Raw genomic sequence first — 16579 nt, forward strand, 5'->3', positions numbered from 1 at the left:
TGGCTTAGGACCCTGAACTGAAGGAAAATATAAAAGCAGAGCTCCAGGGAATTCCCAGTGAGTCAGTAGTTCAGGATATTGAGAAGGGAGGGTCATCATTTTCAACTGAAGAGGACAGAGTAAGGGAGGGGGGTAGATTAACTACGCCATTAATTATAAAGCAGAGGGGTCTACTTCCCCACCCCTTGAGTTGGGGCTGGCTCTGTGACTTGTTTTAGCTGGCTGAATGCCACAGAGATGAGGCAGACTTCCCCAGCCTGGCCTCAGAATGTCTGGAAGCTTCCATCCTCACCCTCCAGGACCCCAAGGACCATCATGCTATGCAGAAGCCTGGGATGAAGGTCCAGGTGTAGAGAAAGGCTCAGGTGTCCCAGCCATCTCAGCTGAGAGCCCCAAACATGTGAGAGTCCATCTTAAATACAGACTCAGTCAGAACGGCAGCTCCCTGCAGCCTCATAGGTAAGACCAAGTGAGATACCAGCAGATCACTGATGCAGAGCGGATCGCAGAACCAGAGAAGGGAATGCTTGTTCTTCAGGAGAGGTAGAGAGGGGAGGAGAGAGAATTCCTAAGTTGCCTCAACACTCAAATAGACAGCCAGTGTCTCACCTAACTCTAGAGTGGTATGTGGGTATGCAGGCAAACACTCAATCTCATCGGGTAAAGGGCAAACTGGGAGGGAAGGATTGAGAATGATCAAGACGACAGCCACCAGGAGTACCTGAACCTGAGCTAGAGGCAAACAGTGACAGCATATATCTAAAGTTCACCTGAACTTTGTACAGTGGAAATCCTGAGATCTTTTCTATTAAGAGAAAAATAACCATGGAAGCTTTGTGACCTTTATGCACTGTCTGTGGGGCTGGGTTCTAATATTTGGTTCTGCCTGTCACAAGCTTTTGGAAGAGTCACTATAAGAAAGAGAAAACGCCTATGATGTGTGTTGTTGGGGGCGGGGGGTGGGAGAGGCAAGCAGAATTGACGCCACCAATGCTTTCGCAAGTCTTGCCCAAAGAGGAATGCTTTAATTGCCGGGGGCAGAATGGTCAGGTGAGTAGGAGGCAGAATATGCACACCCCAGACACAGCACCGGAAATATATCTAGGCTTTCCCGGGCAGACAGGCTTGGGATTATCCAACCTAGTCTACCAGGGGGAAAGAAAGCCTCTAATGACGACCATCCTACTTTAATTCCCTTTCCTCTTCCTAAACCACTCTTTCCACCATAATTCAGGCCAAGGGTTCAAGCAAACTCTCCATGGTGAGAAGGTACTGAAGACAAAGCAAGGTGAGTCTAATGTGACTGACAGTCTAATACTTACCTTACAAGGTCCTTGTAAAGATTAAATGATAGGATGTGCTCAGTATAAGCACATGGCATATAACCCGTGCTTGAGAAACGGTAGCTATGTTATCTATTTGTGGCTTTACAAGAGGACTTAAGGCATCTGCATACAACTGCTTTAAATTTCATGATGCATATGCTTATATATTTTTTTAGCCTGCAACTGCTTGATAACAGGGACTGTATTTTGTTTTTGTGTGTGTGCTGGTCTGTAACAGGTCGTTCCTGTGAGGTACTCCACAAATATTTGATGAATGAATGAATGAATGGAATAAGACATGTTTGCTGAATTGCATAAAAAGAGGAATAAAAAGGAATGTCAATCAGACATAGAAAACAAACTTATGGTTACCAAAGGGGGAAGGGCAGGGGAGGGATCAGTTGGGAGTTTGGGATTAACAGATACACACTACTGTATATAAAATAGATAAACAATAAGGACCTGCTGTATAGCACAGGGAACTATACTCAATATCCTGTAATAACCTATAACAGAAAAGAATCTGGAAAAGACTAGATATATGTTCATATGTATAAATGAATCACTCTGCTGTACACCTGAAACTAACACATTGTAAATCAACTATACTCCAATTTAAAAAAAGGGAATGTGAATGTGAATATGCTTACTGTTTACAACCTAAATATGATACAATGAGGGTAGGCCACAGGCTCAGTGCTAGGGCTCACAGAAAATCTTCCAGGATCCCTGTGTACCTGTATCTAGCAGAGCTAGAGACCCCTCAAAAATAGCCAAGCCAGGGAGATGTTTCCCCCTTGTTTCCTATTTTTCAGTCCTAGAAACACTATAAACGTGGGAAGCTGAAAGTATGGTCAGCATTTGATATTCCTCTCGTGTGTTTGTGCCTCTAAAGGACTATCAGAGGTACATGCTAAAGTACATGATCTAACACCAAATTACAAACCCAGTTAGGACACCGTCCAGGAGGTGAACATGGCTGGCCACAGAGGACACGAGAGTACCAGATGTTTTCAAAGAGAATAAAGTGTGACTTGAGTTGAAAAGATGAATGAGACTCAAACAGAAAAAAAAAAGGGGGGGGGGGGGAGGGGTGGGGACTAGAAATATGGAAAAAAAAATATGCTCATTACTCCTCAGAATGATCAGCTATAAATACGGATTAGGTACCTGGTCCCAACTAGTTAGCTTCCCACAACATAAAAACTCTTCCCAAAACAGTAAAGCACGCTATGCCAAGGCCACATTTGGTTTGTCTTCTAGGTTTTAATTAATCAGCCCCCAAATACCCTGCAAAGGCCTTGATATGAAAATTATTTCTGTTAATGGCTTGGTTAAGGTGACCTACATGTGTAAGGGATCTGGAATCCCAGCTCCCTCAAATAAGCAAGGAGAGTCAGCTAAAGTTGGAGAATATTTCCACCATTCTGAGGACAGCCTGGATGAAAGTCATCTATTTCATAGATAAATGATTCTTGGTTCTCTGTGCCTACTCACCGTGGTCAAGGATATATTTCACAATCTCCCCGTTGCCGGTTTTAGCTGCGTAGTGAAGGAGTGAACAGTGGTCTGGTCCCTGAATTAGCAGGCTGCCTCCATTTTTATAGCTTTCTATTAGCTGAAAAAGAGACATAGGAAAAGCAGCTCAGGCACAGTCCAGAACAAGGGAAACGGCTAACCGGTGATAAAATAAAACTAATGTAACAAACCACAAATGTCTCCATCCTCAGAGGACACAGAGAAAAGTCAAAGAGGTGAAGTAACCATTCCTGGGTTGTGTTATCGCTCAAATAGATGGCCAGTGTCTCAGCTAACTCCAGAGAGGGTATGTGGGTACTGAACAGCCTGAGGAAATGGAAACATGCTAAATTACTTGTTCCTTTTCTGTTTTTTGTCTTTAACTTTTCTGGGCACTGGTCTCTGTCTCATGGGAGTAAAGGGTGGAGAGGAGAATAAAAGGTTCCCTGTGTTGGCTCAGCATTCTCTTGAGTGAAAGAACAATTAAGTCTATAGGCAGGAATAGCTTGATGTCTGGTAGCTAAGCTTCTTCCCCGTCCTTTAGTTTTTTCTCCAATCTCTAATGAGCCTAGCTACCGAGTACAGAGGCTGCTTCCCTTTTTCCAGCATGCGCTCACGATACATATGCACACGGCAGACACATGTATGTCTCCTTCCTTCGTCCAGATCTGCAGCCCAGCCTGCATGCCTTCTGTCCAGCGTATACCCAACAAGGCTTGAGATGGTCCATGGGATAAGAACCAGAAAGGCTCAGAGAATGTAGTAGTAGAAACCTAAAAGACTTCAAACATGAGAACAGCCTGGAAAAATCAGATACTGCAGCCTGGGAATTAGGTGGCCAAATGAGGACGCAGTCTAAGTTCGTGAAATACTGAACATTATAGAAAGTGTAACTGGATCTCCGTTCTCTACACTGCAGTATATCAGAACAAGAAGAGCCTTTCTGGAGCTTCTAAAAGGTAGTTTTAGGATAAATAAGAATCAAATAACTCAGCAGGATATAAGCAAAAGGAATGTGTCTTCCACCAAGAAGTTAGCTGGCACGGCATTATAAAAAATCAAACAACTCACAAGCTTAAAGAGTAAACTCACGGTTCACGCGTTGACTCAAAATCATAGAACCGCCATGTGCCAGATGCCAGTGAAACAAAGATGAATACAACTCAGCCACTGGCCTCCCAAGACCTTGCCGTCCATGGGGGAGACAGCTGTATAAAGAATTGCACAGAGACGGAAAAGAACCTGAGGAGGGTAGCACAGGGCACTCGCAGGGGATGGAAAAAAGTCAGGAAAGACTTCCTAGGAAATTGACCAAAAAGGAGTCGTTGAATGGAAGTAAGGAATATATGGGGTTTTCATGCCTAAACTGTGAAGCAAAGGAACAGGAAGTAGCAGCTAATTGTCTTCCACAAAAATCGAAGAGAATCCTGTTCTGTTCAACTGTCTTGTCTCACAACGACACTTCCATTCTTTGTGGCCAGATCCACAGAGGATTTGGGCTCAACAGAATAGCAGAGACCCAATCCATCAGCTGCCCTGATTCTGCCTTTCTGTGGTGTTTATAGACACTGTGAATGTTAAGTTAGTCCACGGGCATTTTACGCAGCCCAGTGTATAGGAGCCACTCATGACAACCTTCACACAGGGATGATCCTGGGTTTTCTGTTCTCGGCTCACTGGTGCACTGCCACCCGCCGCTCCCCACCCAACCTCTCTCTCTCTATCGCTCTCCATCCCTTACACACACACACACACACACACACACACGCACACACGCACACACACACAGTTTAATATTTAATATTTATTGTACTTTCTACATGGGATAGAAAAATGAAAGAAGATAGAGAAGAAAAAAGAAAAGGGGGAAAAAGTACTTGGGAAGGAAAAGAAAAAAAGACAGAAAGAAAAGAATGAAAGAGAAAAACCCTAAGCCTTTATATTTTACCTCTCAGTAAATAAGGTGTTATTAAGTCATTTCTTAGTCATTTAGGAAATAATTACAACAGAGAATGAAATAAGACAACCAGCTGAATATACTGATTTCCCATCTCTCAAATAATTCTCTACTAAGTACCAAAAAAAAGTGTGGTAATACACCCAGGGACCTGGAAAATCTGTTGCCTAGACTGAAAGTATATACAAAATAAAATGCAAAGGTTTCAAATGTACACCACTTTGCAAAATTTTCTGGTTTAGAAGCTCTGCAAGGGCAGGAATCAGGTCTTAACTCACGCCTCTCTTTCCCACAGAATCCACTATAAGGCCCTACAGGGAGTATAGGATAGTATTGGTTTAATCCACTGCTGGGAAATGGCACTGAATGCACAGGCACCCACACTGCTTAGAGAGCACTTTCCTCTTGTGGGTAACAATTCCTGGTAACACTATGATCTGGACAGTGGCACAGGCACCATTCCCAGGATTATGTGTCTAAAGACGGCAGTTTATCAAGATGCTGGCAACCTTCTCACCATTTGTCTTCTGCTAGTAACCTGTTAAAAATGTAGCACAGAGATTTTGCAGTTTATTCAACAGATGTGCTTCAGAAGAACTTGTATACAAGGGCAGTGCTTCTCAGCTTTCTTTTAAGGCTTCTGGTTTCTCAATATGCAATGGTGCCATACTCCACGAGTAAGGCAGAGTCTCTGCCCAGGGGCAGTTGTCGATATTACAGAACAGATCAATGCCAGTGTGGGTTATACAGGGATATGTGGGCAGTCTAAGTCCTGATGCCTGAAAATAACTTGGGGCCAAATACAGCTTTTAGGGTATTCATAGATTATATTTTATAACAAATATTTGCCTCCCCACTATGTTTAGCTACTAAAGAAACACAGATTAACACTATATTAATAAAACAGCTATCATTTTAGAGTCCCTTCTGTGTAATAGGAACAGTCTTAAGAGCTTTACATGAATTTTACATTCAATCCTCACAATAAAGCAAAGAGAGGGGCAATGTGATTCCATTTTACAGATGAAGAAACTGAGGCACAGAGAGAGAATTAGGTAATTACACAAAGTCACATATACAGTGAATGGCAGAGCCAAGATCTGAACCCACGCAGTCTGACTTCGGAATTCGCATTCACTCTAGAGGCAAGCAGTGACCACCTCCTTCCCTCTGAACTAAATTCGCCAGAAAACATAAGCACAAATCAAAATATTCGAGGCAGATCAGAGTATCTTCTTCTGATTCACTGTGATCCCCAAAGTTCAAAACTGTAATAATGTCACAAGATGTAGGCTCTTGCCTAGAGAATGTATTTCTGGGTATTGTCCAGGTTATTCCTACAGATGCATTCATTTAAAGACCTATCTAAAAAGAAATCTTTAAACTTCAAATTTCAGGGAAGAGGAATTCCAAGCACTGTGAGGACTGCCTCCTGGGGACATGCATCGGTTGTATCTAGTCAAGGCAAATAGCACAGTGCCTTTGCACAGACCCTTTGCTATTAGGAGATGGAGAGATGCTGTGAAGACCCCTCTCATCCTCTCTTCTCAGTCCTTAAATAGAGCATCCTTCCTCCTTCTAACCAGCTAGTACCAGGGGGGATGAGAAACGATATACGGGATCATGAAAATTTGGTGAGAAATGATATTGATTTCAAGTTCTTAAAGAATCACCAAAAGTTCTGGTAGGAAGATATCTTACCTTCATAAGATCACCAGCTATTACTGCCTGCAAAATTGCTGTGGAAGACAAAAGAGAGATGTCCCATTAGTAGAAGACCCTCTCATTAAAATATTATAAAGGGCTGGATCCGTATTTTGGAGACACAGTCTACATTTGGGGCAGGAACCAGGGGAGGACAAACATGCCAAAGGGTGAATCTGGGAACAGACTAAGGCCTTCCCTTTAGCCCTTCCCTACCTGGGCACTCATCTCATACATCATTCTAGAGCCTACCTGAGCCCCCTCCAGCCCAGGTACAGTAAAGAGAACATGAAATTTAGAGTCACACATATCGGATTCAAATCTTAGCCCTGACCCTTACAGGCTGTGGAATACTGGGCGAGTTATTTAACCCCTCTGAGCCTCAGTTTCCACATCTGTAAAACAGCAAGTCTCAATTGTATAGGATCCTTCAAAGGATTATTTCAATCATCTAAATGTTCTTAACTCATCCACTGATGCAAAGTAGGTGCCTAATCATGATTGTTTCTGGTCCCTTCTTTCTAGTTCCCTCTACTTTGTTGTTTTGGGGTTCAAAAATCACTAGTAATTTTGTTTGTGTGTTTTATAATTATACATAAATACCTACTGCTATGGAAAGAAGGACAAGAGACAGTAAAGAAGAAACACATATTTTGATTATGTTCTGAAGAAAATAACCATATATTGAGCATAAAATTCATTGGTGATTCTTATAGAAAGAACTCTAGAAGTCCTAGGTAACCTAAACTAATTGTAAGACTGTGTAGCCGAGGGGAAAAAAATAGAAGTGCCTGTGCCTGTCATGTGGCGTGTGGAAGAGGAACTATAACTGATAAAAGGGGGAAAGAATACATGAGTGTCTAATGACAATCATGGTTCCTAAAGGGAACATGTGCCTTAGGTCGAAAATGGTCCCTTTAGAAGAATAAATACTTAGATTCTAAAACTGCTCCAAAAAAAGATTATTTTCAGGCTTTAAAGTCACCAAAAAAATCAGAAGATTTAAAATTTATTTTTCAAAGTGTCATTTTACTCTTCTTGTTTCACAGCCTCTCATACAGAATTAGCCAAAAATGTAGTATCAGGTATCAAAGTACATGGAGCCCTTGACCGTCACTGAACAAAGCCCTTGAAGCATTTATGATGAGCAGTTATGGGTGACCAGAGGCAAAGGACCACAGGCATGTTAAACTCGTTCAATGGCCCAGGGCTGAGTGCCTTCCCTCAAAGACCAAAGCAGAAGCCTTGAAAACCTGTGGAAATGATGAGGGTTCCTTGAGCATGTGGGAGGAAGAAGAATGCAGGAAGAATAGAGAAAAAGGAAGAGCAGGACAGAGAGGGAAGAATGTTTCTTTCCATAACAAGCTGTAAGCAATCTGCTTTTTTCACCTCCCTTTGGCCCCCGAGCACAATGCTCTTTGTACACTATCAACGCACACCAATCAGTTGTTGAACTGATTGAAAAGAGAGCAAGGAGAAAAGGAGTGAGAAGGCAATGGAGATAAAAATGACAGAAAGGGAATTAATAAAACGTCATGCATCCAAAGAACCCAAGAAACGTGTCTCACTCCTCCTAGTATAGATGCGACACTGGGGTTCAGAGTGCAGTGACTCTCTCGGGGCACAGAGCCAACGGTGGCCCCATCAGCACCGTAGTGCAGGTCCCTGTGACCAGTCCCAGCCTCTGTCCAGTGCCCTCTGGGAGGTCGCCCTGTTGAAGCTCTACTAGGCTCTGTGAGGCTTACGGAAAATGGAAGAAAATAGTCTAAAGGTTATCAAGCTTATAGTGTTGTGGAAAAGGCACTGGATTGGAGTCTAATTCCAACCTCTATAATTTACTAGACATGTAAATTTAAGAAGTCATTCAAACTTTTTGAACCAATTTTCTTATGTAAAATAAGGTTAACAGCTGCCCTGCTTACCTCTCTGTAGTAAAGATGAAACCAAAAAAGTGCTTCATAAATAGGATAAGTTATATTGACAGAAGGGGTAGAGTACTTTTGTGACTATACGTAAGTACATGAAGGAGACATACAAACACTTCAGAAAGAGCCTAGCAGTGAGGGTAAATTGGTGGTGGAGTCAAGCAGACATCTCTCTGTTCACAGGCCCCATCAAAAGTGAGGCATGGATGAAGGAGCCAGTGGGATGGTTGGTGCTTCATCCCAAGATGTCAACTGTACCTCAGAGGACAGGGAGGGAGAGGCAGGGGAAAGTATGAGCAATTGCAGGTCTGGGAGAACGACTCAGTCTGGGCTTTTATACTGTAGGATGTTCTCTTGACTGAGGTAGAGTATCCATTTAGGAAAGAAACAAGGTTAGGGAAATTGCCTGAGAAGGCAGCTAATGAAGAGCCTTGAAACTTACATGCAGAAGTTCCTAACAATGTAGAGCCTGCGTTTTTCAAGGCCATACTGGAACGTTTCTCAAGTTTAAAAGAAATAGAAAAAAGAAAGAATAAAGGGGAGAGAAGAGAAAAGTGAATTCGCTAATTTAAAGCACCAGTGAATAAAATTTGGTGCATATAAGCAATAAATCAGGATGATAACAAAAATTCCCCAGGATAAATACTATTGAAAGAGCCCTGAAAATATATGAATGAATGAACAAATGAATGACTGAATGAGAGGCTGGAGGAAAACTTATGCTAGCTGCGGAGTTCAAAGGATTGTTGGAGGAGGTGAAATTTAAGGTGACTCTTCCACAATAAGTGGATTTAATTAGCCAAGAAGATTTGGAAAATCCTTAAAACATGAAGGGAAGATATGAACAAGGACTTGGAAGTTAAGAGTCGTGTTGTCTGAGGCGCCCTGGGAAGAGTTCTGCATTATCTCATCTGAGGCTGGGTTGTCTTAGGTCCTAACTGTAGAGTTCCTAAGGGACTGCTCCAAGGAGCACGCTATGTCAAGAGAAGGAACCTGGATTTTCATCCCAAGAGTAATGACAAGCTATGGAGGCATTAAAAGTAAATCGAGGATCGTATAAATGTCCTGACACTTGCCAGTTTGATTCCGCCCCTTCCCTCCTGCAAACAGAGTTACGACCTGCTCTCAGCTCAATTGCTCCGGATTACCCCCATTACGGCGGCTTTCCATTGCTACCGCAGACTCACTCAAAAGCATTTTTATTTATGTCTTTTGGTTTCCTACAGCCTCCCAATTTAAAGTCCCTATGAACAGATAGAAGAGCGTACAAAAGAATCATAACCACAAATAATTTCCAATTGTACTGGAGACAGAAAACATGAATATTTATTTTTAAGTCAAGCAATACACTCGAGGGTAGCTATTATGCAAACATTATTAGGCACAAGGCCCTCTTCTCTCCTGATTAATGTCCTTCCCTCCTGAACACTGTTGTTTAAGATTTGCTCTGCATAAACAGAGCCTGAATCCATTAGTATTCAACTCCAGATAATAACCTTCTGAAAGAGCAAGCTTAAAAACAAATAATGAGTCGTTATGATTACAGTATTATTCTTTATTATTTCTTCAGCTCTGAGCCTGCCTTCTTGCCTTTTCCAAAACTCCTTCATAACTGAGGCAACAATGCTCCCAAATTCAAAAGAACAAGGGAAGTCAAATGGCCAATGGGACACAAGGGTTATTGAGTAGGTGGATACTAAGTTTCCCAGACAATTAAATCACATAAACTTAGACAGTCAGACAGGAAAGTAAGGGGGTAGAGAACTGAAAAGTTTGTCAGTTTTAGAGTTTAGAAGTTGAATCATTAGTTCACAAGAAATGGTTTATATTTCTTTCGGCACTGTGCCTTCCAATCAATCGCTAAACAGTAAACATCCCGAGAGAGAAAGCTGGAACTGAAAAGTCAGGACTACCAGGAGGGAATCACTGTCTTCCTTCTTACAGCCTCTCTCCTAGGCCTGGACTCCCAAAAGCCCGGACATCCTTAGCCATCGGTGCACAGAAGGGAAAAAATGACTCCTATCACCTGGAATCACGATGGGGGAGAAAACAGTCCAAGGGCCCACTGGCTGGCTCGCCTGCTTCTGCCATGCCAGGCCCTGTTCAAGGTTGACCGTACAAAATATACTCCATCCTCTCAGCGAGCTTCCAAATTAGGAAGGAATATATTTTAATTGAGTCTAGAACCATACTGCCTGAGTTTAAGTCTTGTGAGTACCATTAACTAGCTATAACCTTGGGCAATTAACCAAGCTTCAGCTCTCTCATTAGGAAAATGAAGATAAAATCAGTTCTTTTGAGACTCTGCCTTGCAAGTAAGCTCAAGAAACAGCGACTGTGACCACTGTGGTCTTCTGTGTAGAACTGCACATATGACTGCTTCCAAAGGGATAGTTTAAGGTTGTGAAGTTTGCTTTGCAGACAAAAATATTTGTAAATAAAAAGTATACAGAACTTGGCAAAGCCACATGTATGTTTATAAATCTCAATAAGTCAACCAAAATAACTACACTGTATATAAAGAGTCACAAGCCTGAGCATTTAGGTCTATTTAAAATTTTTAATCTTTCATGTTCAGTTATTTTTCAGTTTTAAAATTAATATTCTGTTGCTGAATTGTTTGTCACTTGCTAATGATGACAGTCATCTAAATCTTTTTTTTTTTAAATTGTGGAAGAAAAAATTAAATGTAACAACAAAAACTGTTGAACAAAGAATGGCTTGTGGAGGGCTAGGCGGTAAAAATCAGTTGATTCATCAAGAATCATAAATATACGTCAGGCTTTGCCAAGTTCTGCATACTTTTTACTCCTAAATATTCACATCGGCAAAGCAAGAATCACAACATAAAACTAACGCTTCAGAAGCCATATTCCACATTGCAGAGCTCTATTTAGCCTTAGTTAGTCTAACCCTCTCATTTCATAGATAAGGAAAATGGGGCTTGAGAAGTAAATTGACTTTTCCAAGGTCACACAGATAGTTAGCAATCCAGCTGAGAGACAGAAGGGCGCTTGTCTCTTTTATTTTTATTATTTCTTTTATAGTTTCTTTTATTATTTCTGACTCCTAGGTCAGAGTTCCTTCCACCATGCTGTTTCTTCTTTAACTTGGAGCAAGGTGGGCAAAAATTAAAACAACCCCAAATAAAAGGTTCATGAATGCATCACATAGAAAATGAAGTCAATTTATGGCTTTAGGCTGCAACTCTTTTTATGCCAAAGCAGACACTGAAAAACAAGCATCCCTACGGCGAATGTCATGTTCACAATTCCCTTGATCTGATCACGACAGGTGTCTTCACACTTTTCCTTAATTACTTACTGCTCAGCTGCCAGACGGTCTGCACTGTCAGTTGCCCAAGAGCTTACTTCTCTGAGATACATATTTCTGCTTAGCTTTTCCTGCATTTTCCTTATCAGCAGCATTCTGTCCAATTTTTCTACTTTGTGAGCAGCAGGCCCTGGTACATGAGCAACAAACTGTGAAGGCTTAGCTCCCAAAATGGAATTTAATATAATCGTGAACCATAGCAAAGGTAATGTAACACACATATGGTAATGGATCACTATCGTGAATTATGCTAATTAGGCATAAAGGAGGAAGCCGCTCATGAAAATGACTGATACTTGATATTATTTTACATAGTCACACGGAACAAACCCAAGACGAGGTGAAAGAAAGGAGGAATCAGATATCTCTAAAGACCTCTGCATTTGAATCTAGGCCTCAAGGAAGTTTTGACAATTGATAATCAGGTACATGCCACGTTTGTTGCTAATGATAGCTAGAATACTAAGGGTTCTTAATAATATATTAGAACAAACTCAAGATTATTCTTACAATGACACATAAACCTGTATCAGTTCCCTATTACTGCATAGCAGACCATCCCAACATGCAGTGGCTCTAACACGGCAATTATTTATTGTGTTCAAAAGCTGATATTTGGGCTGGGTTAAGCAGAAATATCTGCTCTATCTGGCATCACCTGGGGCAGCTTCACTGAAAGCTCCAAGCGCCACTTTACAGAAGATCACACGCACAACTGGTAACTGGGAGCTCTGCTCGCGCGGGCTTCCTTGGGCTTCCTCCTGAAATGCTGACTGTTTCAAAAGCAACCATTCCAAGGGCGCCCAGTGGAAGTCACCTCGCCTTGGAAATCACACAGCATCACGTCCGCTCTGTCGCAGGCTTAAGTTGCCCATGTTCAAGGAAAGGAGACACATACCTCATAGCTCGATGAAAAGAACGTCGAAGTCCTGCTGCAAGAAGAATATGTGGGATGGGAGATGCCGCTGTGGCTGTTTTTGGAAAACACAAGCTGTCACATCCCACACTTGCATCGTGATGTGCGTGGAGTCAGTGGGTTGGTGCTGACTTTCAGTTAGGGCTGGGAACTGACCAAGAATGGTAGCTTCTGTCACCTGTGTGATCTATGGGAGTGTATCTGCACACAGTGTCATCTGTTTGACATCATGAGTATCCCGGCAGATAAATAAGAAAAGGTGGAAGGCTACTTATCAGAAGGACCAGCTTTTTGGAGCGGAAAGTGGAAGGCAAGTAGAAGACAGACAACAGACAACTGCAGACAACAAATGCTGGTTGAACTGAATTAGGAATTCTGTATAAGGTGTGCTCTCTTTAATCATCAGATGTGAGAAGAGACTGCCCCTCCTCTTTTTCTTCTCCAGACAGGCAAACACTCACAGAACTCTAGTCCTATATTCCTCACGCTCTGCCGACTGGTGCCTCCTCCACTGCTGAAATATGGAATGGAGGGTTACAGAGCACACACCTCACATAGTTTGTCATCTTATCATCTCATCGTCATTGGGATTAACCCATCAGGGGCATCTAAGGGCCATTAAATGCTACGGTGGCCTAATACTCAAATACCACCTGTGCCAAATCCCTCTTAGCATGTGCAACCAGAGACGGAAGACATAAATAGGTTTTGTGTCTCTCTAATGACAGAGTTAATCCTCAAATTCAATTAGTCCCTGCTAATTGAATTCATGAATGTATATGGGTTCTTTCCATCTGCTACAGCGATCTTTTTGAAGCTGCTATTAGCATGGAAGAGGTTTCCTGTTTGGAGAAAAAATAAACAGCCCCCATCCAGTGTTCCCTCCTGGCAGAAAACGTGCACCTTGCTGCCAGAGGACCAGGACGTGCTCCCTTCAGAAACAGTCAGTTCCATTTCCCTTATACAGCACTGGAATGATCTATAAACAGTGCAGGAACCAGATGTCTCTCCCAAACATCCCACTTGTTTATCTCTTGTTGTGAAATTGTTCTCTGGTTGTTTTACATGTTTAAGTCCCATCTCTGCAATTAAGCCACAAGCACAGGGACTGTGGTTTTCATTTTTTTTTCCTCTTTGTTTTATCCATACTCCACCTTTCAATGAAAACTCTATAGTACAGGAAATATATGAAGTGCTTACTAACTACCTGGTGGATACTTATGGTCTGGTGATTCAGCTGGCTATCATTTCAATATTCTTCAAACTCTGGGTCAAGGAAGATGTTCTGAGGAATAGAAGAAAGTCTACTCTACTGGCCTCTGCTACACCTGGCAGTAAATTTTGGAGCTGAAAATAGTTCCGTATCTTTTTTTTTTTTTTTTTTTTTTTTTAGTTCCATATCTTTTTAAGGTATATAGTGGTGTTTATTAGAGGCAGTGACACACCATTGTAAGTATGTCAATAAACCAGAAATGGTTACATTATGGGTCAAATGAGAGCCTTATACTAAGCAATGATGCATGTTACTTCCTAGGACATTGGTAGTAAGCCTTGGCCCGCTGTTAAAACAAATGTCATAGGTTAATTAATCTGCTTTGGGCATTGGGTTAGAGGAGACAAGTTCCCAAGTTAAGGGGCCAGCTGGGTTCATACTCTTCCACAGTCACGACATGTTCCTTTCCACCAACTGTGAAAATACGTGCTAACACTAGTCACCGGGGGACCAGAGAAGTTCTTGAAAATACCTTCTTGACAGTCTATACAGCTCAAAATTAATGTTTTCTCTAGTGATGACAGATTAATATTATCATTTTTGGATGAAGTGGTTCGACACACCTTTTTATGTAGTACCATCTTCTAAAGGAATATCCAATTATTCCCATAAAACTAGAAAAATATAAATTCATTTTTAGCATCAATATTATAGAATCCTATCAACTATTTTTGTTCAATAAACATTAAGCTTCCATCCACAGGGAGGTTTTTTCCTATTTGTAAAGGGTTTCAGTCTGATTACAACTTACTAACTTCATGAACCCTAAATAATTATAGTACACAGTAACACTCTTTCTCCTTACGAATAAAGTCATACATACTAAAATGCTTAGCCCACTGTAAACTGCTTTAGCAATGTAAGAGATTAAAAAAAAAAAAAGTTCCAGTATTCTCCAAAAGTCCTTCATCCCTAGAATGTTGAGAGAATTTAATTTAGATTGACAAACTTTGTTTATTTTTGCTTTCCTGGCATTTGGATGATAAAGCATAATCCTGAGAGGGTAAGAGAAATGGAAGAACTAATAGATAAGGTCCCCGTTAGCCTCACAGATGAGAGGATGGTGCCAAGAAGAGGAGCTGCTGCCGGCCTCAGGTCCTAATGACGTTTGCTGAGGATCTTGGCGAGAGCATCAGGGATTCGGCATCATCCCTTCCCTCAGCCTCAGGCTGGCGTTCCTCCTGTGATGGGTCTCCTTGAACTCATGGGATGTATTTTAGCAGGTGTCCTTCAGGACCTCTAAGAGGGACTCAGGGTGAAGAGGTGAGCTCACATTTCATTCAGTGACAGCTGCAAGCAGATCTGACAGGGCCTGCAAGTGATGGATGGTTATCGGTTTTAACCAAATACCAAGACTGCATGGGAAATGGTGTTTAAGGCCAAGATCCAAGTACAAACGCGCGCGTGTGCTCTTGAGCTCAAAAAGATGATAGGTTTATAAGGTCGTCCTCATCGGGATGGTTAAGTACCTTATCATCTCCTAGCAGCACACTGACTGCTCTGTCAGGTAAAGACCTTTGGAACTGAGAAGACTAGGTTTAACCCAAACACTCCTCCCTGGAACGAAATAAAGCCAAGGAGGCGTTGACACAGCAAAAGACACTTTCAGAGACATACCAGCAAAATGCACGTACAGCAAAAGTGTGCCTTTTTCTAAAAAGGTAAAATTTCTAGAGCTTGTCCTTACTTGTAAGTGTGAAGACAGACAAGATCATTTGTCTCTGCAGGTAAGTTATAAGAAAAACAGTAATTTAGACTCTTCCCCATATCAACATATGATAGATATTAATTGGAAAGACAGAAAAATTAAGCACTTCAGAGAAATGAAAAAAAAGTTTTAACTTTCACTTCAATATTATGCTAACTTAGGACTAAGCAATATCACACCTTAGAAGCAAGAATTATAAAGCAAATGGTTATTTCTGAAGCTTGCTCAAAGGATAAGATACAAAGTAGAAAAGCCTTCAGTATATGAGTTGAACTTCAAAGATATTTATTAAAGAGCAGATTTCACTGTCCAGTTGCTAGGAGAGAAAAAAATAAAACTAAACCTTCATTCTTCTTAGGGATTCATATACTCTAAAGACAGAAAGGTAAGGGTATCTGTAAAGTAACGTGTGTACACTTACACAACCACATGTAGCTCTGCTTGCTAAAGATGTAGGGTGATGTATGGGATGATTTCCTAGGGAATTTGTTAGAAATTGTTTAAAAAGGGAAGATTTGCATTGGCAAAAAAGACGGGAGGATAGTTCTCTATAGAGAAGACGGGCAACGTAGAGCCATGGAGGACAAAGTGATGAGCAGTTTCACCTGATAAAGAAGGAGAGCTGAAACGGGAGCGTGGAGAACTGAGTCAGAGTAAAAAGAGGTGCTTGCAAGACTCAGAGAGCAATGTGAGGTCAAAAACTTCTTTCAAAAATGTCAGTGAAAATCCCTCAGCGGGCTTCCCTGGTGGCGCAGTGCTTGAGAGTCCGCCTGCCGATGCAGGAGACGCGGGTTCGTGCCCCGGTCCGGGAAGATCCCACATGCCGCGGAGCGGCTGGGCCCGTGAGCCATGGCCGCTGAGCCTGCGCGTCCGGAGCCTGTGCTCCGCAACGGGAGAGGCCACAACGGTGAGAGGCCCGC

The 16579-nt window shown here is 41.9% G+C and overlaps 1 protein-coding gene across 1 annotated transcript in view; it reads right to left on the bottom strand.

Moving 5' to 3' along the window:
* The window catches only part of DGKI (diacylglycerol kinase iota), a 467563-nt gene that overhangs the window by 18260 nt on the left and 432724 nt on the right, over positions 1-16579 (bottom strand). Inside the window, 2 exon segments of the mRNA XM_007466658.1 lie at positions 2823-2943; positions 6502-6539. Coding sequence (XP_007466720.1) covers positions 2823-2943; positions 6502-6539 — 159 coding nt within the window.

This window comes from Lipotes vexillifer, unplaced genomic scaffold (assembly GCF_000442215.2).
Source record: "Lipotes vexillifer unplaced genomic scaffold, Lipotes_vexillifer_v1.1 scaffold71, whole genome shotgun sequence".
Classification (NCBI taxonomy): Eukaryota; Metazoa; Chordata; class Mammalia; order Artiodactyla; family Lipotidae; genus Lipotes; species Lipotes vexillifer.